The 5,914-nt window shown below is 25.8% G+C and overlaps 1 protein-coding gene across 1 annotated transcript; it reads left to right on the top strand.

Annotated features, from left to right (window-relative positions):
* The first annotated feature begins 4,739 nt into the window (after nucleotides 1-4,739).
* Nucleotides 4,740-5,590, top strand: LOC101502810 (uncharacterized). The gene has a single exon (XM_004489711.4). The coding sequence runs from the start codon at nucleotides 5,132-5,134 to the stop codon at nucleotides 5,414-5,416; it is 285 nt and encodes a 94-aa protein (XP_004489768.1). The 5' UTR covers nucleotides 4,740-5,131; the 3' UTR covers nucleotides 5,417-5,590.
* Nucleotides 5,591-5,914: the final 324 nt, after the last annotated feature.

Below are 5,914 nucleotides of genomic sequence, written 5' to 3'. Positions count from 1 at the left end.
AAAAAAGTAGCTGATAAACTACAATGAAACTTGGACTTATAAATGCAACACATAATTTTTTATGATATATTAAAAATGAAAATATATTATATTATTAATTAATAAATTTATTTATTGATTATTTAGTAATTAGTGTTATTTTATAAAAAAAATATGAATACAAGATTAAAAAAAGAGTTTAGGCATTTTTAAAAAACTCTTTATTCTTTTTTAATGTTGATTTAACGTTATGGACCAAAGTCAAATCATCTTTGATATTACATTATTTAAATTCAAATAAATACATATTTAAATAAAAAACAATAGAATTGGAAAGACAAACTTTACCTAGAAAAAACATAAACAAAAATAAAAAAAGAACTAATAAAAAGGTAAAACCAATCCACTTTGTATTGTTGTGATATATCTACTTACATTTATTTGATACTACGTACCTTGAATTGTTGTATGAACCTCTGTGCAGATTAGTTTATATTCGTTATCACTTGCTTTTAGACTCGTTAAGACTTAATAGTATCACATTGAATTGGACTAGAAACTGAATCAAACTAAAATGCTTATGAATCATAACAATTCATAAAGATACTTAGGCATACTCTTGAGTTGGGAAATTCTTGGGCTTTTAGTACTTCAGTTTTTCGGTTTGAGCATGTTGATGGTACTTCAGTTTTTTGGGCTTTTAGTACTTCAGTTTTTCGGTTTTGCATTAGTGTTGTTTGAACATGACAAAATCTATTTTAGTTCTAACTTTTAAATTATTGAAATTCAAATTAAAAAGTAAACATCATTTTAACCGTATCCTTTTAATTTTTTTTTAAAATCTTAAATGATAATTATAAGACACACATATGGTCAAGTTTTTGCAATTCAACATTGTTATAGAACTCATATTTAAGCTGGATTTTTTTAGCACAACCATAGAGGTTATTTTAATTCCCCATATTTTTGAAAAAAAACAGTTTCCTTCAATAGTAAAGATTTAGAGTATGTAATAACAAAAAATTTATTTGTAACTACAACTTTAAAGTATATGTGGAGTAGGAGAAAAGTCTTCCACTAACTTACGTAGAAAAAGTAAATTCTGTATATCATATTTAAATTTAAATTTCATTTTATAATTTTTGTTTATGGTATTTTAAAAATACTCTCATGTTCAATACCAAAAGTATAATTAGACAATTCACACATAATCCCTTTAAAATATCCAAAAATAATTATTTTTCCATTGCAATTCTTGAAGTCAGAATATTCATTATTCCGAATTTTCTTATAGTTATTCTATTAACCAGAAAATTCATTTTCAATTAACAAAATAATTACTGAAAATTTTATTTTTCAAAATTTTCGGTATAAAAAAATGAGTTTTCTAATTTCAAAATTGTTTTTTCAACTTTTATATGTCTATCATAAATTTTATCAATCTTTTCTACGTACCAAAAATTTCGTCAACTCTTTTTTGTTTATAAAAAATTTTGAAAACAAAAAATATAATAGATAAAAAAAAACTTTTTTTTTTTGAAAATTTCACCAACGTTTCTGTTTTTGTTACCAAAAATTTCAAAAACATAAAAATTTGATAATCAAATATTTTTCTTAACTTCTTTTTAGCGTACCGAAAAAATTTCAAAAACAATTATGTTGCCAACAAAAACTTTTGCAAGCAGTAATTTTTTTCTACCAGAAACTTTGAAAACAATTTTTTTCCTTATGAAAATTTCAAAAGCGAAAAACTTAATAGGTGAATAACTAATCCAAAATTTTTCAATGAGATAAAATAAAAATGATAGAAGAAAAATTATTATTTTTTAAAGTGTGGACGTAGAACTCAAAGTGATGGCTGCCAAACCTAATTTTCTTTTCGTGGTCTGTTTTGGTCTTGTTGGTAGTGGGCTGGATTGCCCATTTTACAAGCCCAGCTCTAGTTCACGCTTAATATAAGCACAATCTCATAACTAAACCCCCATAACCCTCCATTATCATATTACTAAATTCCTGAATTTTATTGGAGAGAAAAATTAAGATATAAAAAAAAAGAATATATATATGAATGGTACAAAAACTTTTTGTAAAAGAATTTTTACACCGAAAATCACAATCATATTCAAAAATATTTGACTTGCATTATAGTCACTACATTTAAGGTAAATTAGTGGGTGTACTTTAAGATTCCCATGGTGGGTGTATTCCAATTGGAAGGTTAATATTTTCCCTAAACACCTAATAAATTAAACACGTTGAAGTATTTATTGGACTTGACCTACCAAAATTTACCAATAGTCTTCATAAAACAATTACTAACAGTTTTTGTGGACCTACATTTCGGCAATGGGAAAAAAAAGTTGAGTGGTCATCCCAAGGACATGAGAGAGATATGATAATTATTAACTCTATAGTTGTATATAAAAATAGATTTAATTCAAATTAAAAAATTTACACAGTAAATAACTATAACTATTAAATTATTAAAAATTGAAATTAATTAATATTTACATAATTAATATAAATAATTTTTAAATTATCCATTCATAATCGTTTAATCATTAGAGATATTTAATTACTATCATAATTACTTTTAAAATTATACTTATTAATGGTTTTAATGTATTGATAGTGTAAAATAATTTACATTGATAATATATGATAATTAAACTCATTAAAAAAATTCATTTTAATTATAATTAATTTAAAGATCATTCTAAATACATAATGATGATCTATGGACAATACAAAACTTTTTATACTGACTCTTTGCATATGAAAACTAAAATCTTAAAAAATTAAACAAGGTAAGCACACAAACGGATCTAATCCCCTAGTAAAATATATCGTAATTAGTAAAGTTAATTAATGGTGTATAAGCTGGATAACCAATCATTGATCAGATCCCAAATTGATTGCAATAATACAAATTCTTGTTGGGAGCATCTTTTTGGCTACTGGCTAGTACTACGTGTTTGCCACTTTTCACATAATATATTTATTATATTTAACATTATTAGTCTTAAGATGTCAATTTTTCATGGAATTGAATTAATTGGTTGAGTTAAATATTTAAGTTGAACATAGCATGGAATAGAGAAAACGATGGTAACCACGTTGTATTCTTGAGGAACATGACAATCATTGTAAAAAATTATGCATCATTTCATCACCACTAACGTCACTTAGAGAGGATAATAGTTCTGTAATGTCAAAATATAAAAGCTTCCTTGTATAAATAGCAATTTTTTTTAAAGAATGTATAGATGGCATTTAAATTTGAAAGATAATTTGATTTGGTTAAAGTTTGAAGTGGTGAATAAGTCAAATGATTAAGGTTTAAATCTCGATGAATGAGTAGAATACTAATTTAAATAAATATGATATTATTAAAAAAATATAAGAAAAATAATTATTGAATTTGTTTATGTTATTCTACAATTTTGATTATAAAAATTTAATAGTTTTAATATTATATCATGTAAAGGTAATATAAAAACATTTTTGTATTATTGTATTTTTAAACATATTTTGTTATTGTATTTTTTAAATATAAATAAAAGTTTGACATTAAAATCATATATACATCTATTTTGTATATATGATTGTTAAAGTAATATAAAAAATTAAACAGTTGTATTGATGAAATTTAATGTCTGTAAATAATTATTATTATATTAGAGTCAATGGATTTCAAAATCTCATTAAAACTCAAATTTCAAAAGGAAGTTTTAGAATTTGAAACTAATAAAAGGTTTCACTAAGTACTAGAAAAAAATATACAGAAATTAGATACATAAAACTATTATGTGTGCTAAAAAAATTTGAATAAATAGATATTTAATATTGTTGATAAGAAAGTTGTATTGCTCACGAAGGAAATGACTCACTTGAGTACATAATATTTGAGCTATAAGAACATACAATGAGATTTTTAAATTTTTGTTTAGTTTAGAAAGACTTATATCATTCATTAAAAACAATTACTTGAACTTATATTTCAAATTTCTATTCAATTTTGATGGTGAAATTTTACTTGAAAAATTAATAGTTCTAATAGAGATGTTAACTTTTGAATCAAAATCAACTTTTATGATTTTAAATTATTTGAAGAAATGTAATTGTTTTTCTAATAGATACTCAATATATAGAACAATGCTAACAATCACAATTACTTTTTTACACTAATATTTCTAAAATCTTATTTTGCAATCTAAATGTCATTAGTTTGATTAAGCAATTTTATTTTGAGTTATATTGAAAATGACTTTTTGAAAACCTTAATTACAAGACAATGTGTTTTGGGTTCGACTAGGACTAGGGCTCAAAAAATGTTGGAACAAACTTTAATTTTATACAAGGGTTGATTAATAGTGTACAAGAATCATTATATATGTATCCTTGATTTGATTCAATATTTTTTTTAATTTAATTTATATATACGATTAATCTAAAAAATTATGTTTAACTATAATCATATAACTAATTTTAAATTTATGTTTATAATAATTTTAATGTGTTGATAATATAAAATTATTTATATTGATAATAAATTAAATATTAAACAAATAAAATATAATTAAAGCAATATCATGAATCATATCATACAAAAAACCATAGTAATAATTTAAAACCTTGAATATAAATTGATCTACTCCATAAATGTTTAAATCTATGTATCTCCAAACACGTGAAATGAGTAATTTAGCATCTTCAATGAAACTTAGAAGCGAAAGAATAAAGATAATTTCACTGATGAAGAGGCGAACAAAAGATTTTGAAAGTAAAAAGAATGACGAACATTTTTATTCTATGAATTAATGGATGTACAATGAAATCATCACGGTCATCTACATACACGTGTGAACATCAAAACAATGAATCACAAAATAAATCATCATAAGATCCCGTCCGTCGAATCAACAAACACATCAACGACAAGTATAAATAAAGAGAGATAATAATAATAATAATAACACATGAAAAGCAAAGTCAAAATAGAAAAACAAAAACACTACTCAAATCAAATCAAATAGATCCTGTCCGTCCATCAATGAAAAATCAGATCAAGGGCGAAAAAGCCTCCACGTGGACGAATCATAGAAACAAATCAAATCCGTTCGGTAATGAATGAAATTTCTAAGCCAAAACCATGGCGAAGAAAGTAGCAGAGAGAGCAGTAACAGCAATGAGGGGTTTACTGAAGGAAAATGCTGCAGACGGTGAAGATGGAGTTTCAGAGCCACCGTCGGGTCCGGGTCCCGGAGAGGGAGTATCAGGTTCAGGAGGAGGGGTAGAAGTGGAAGGAGCAGGTGCTTTGGATGGAGTAGATGCTGGTGTTGGTGATGGAGGAGAGGTTGCCGGAGAAGAAGCTGGTGCAGGAGAGGTTGGAGAGGGAGTAGGAGGTGCTGTAGGTGGTGGTGTTGCTGGTGGTTGAGTTGGTGGTGTTGATGTTGATGTTGGTGCTTGTGTTGGTGCAGCACTTGGAGCCTGTGCTAAACAAGATGTGGCTAGTAAACTAAAGATAAGAAACAATTGTAGTGTTGAAGAGAAACCCATATTGTGGCTTTTAGGGATTGAGAGAGAAAAGAAGAGAAGTGTGGAGAGTGGTGAACAATGAATGAAAAGGGAAGAGAATATATAAAAAGAGGTTGAGGTTGGTTAGAAGTGGGGGACTTCAAAGAAGTGGATGGACAGCTATGAAGGCATCAAACAATAATGGCTTAAGATTCCTCCAAATTTTTATATGCTCCTATGCTAATGGCTAAAAAACCATCTACTTTTATTTTATTTTATTGGTCTCTAAATATTCAAAAACTACTTCATTTTCAAATTAAATATATAAACAAAGAAAATAAAGTAAGTGAAAGTTTTATCTATTTAGTGTTAAATTCAAATTAAATTGATCAACTTTTTTTTAGATGAATATAATATT

This window comes from Cicer arietinum, chromosome 8 (assembly GCF_000331145.2).
Source record: "Cicer arietinum cultivar CDC Frontier isolate Library 1 chromosome 8, Cicar.CDCFrontier_v2.0, whole genome shotgun sequence".
NCBI classification, from domain to species: Eukaryota; Viridiplantae; Streptophyta; class Magnoliopsida; order Fabales; family Fabaceae; genus Cicer; species Cicer arietinum.
The sequence above is the reverse complement of the archived record's forward strand: the minus strand, read 5'-3'. Positions and strand labels throughout refer to the sequence as shown.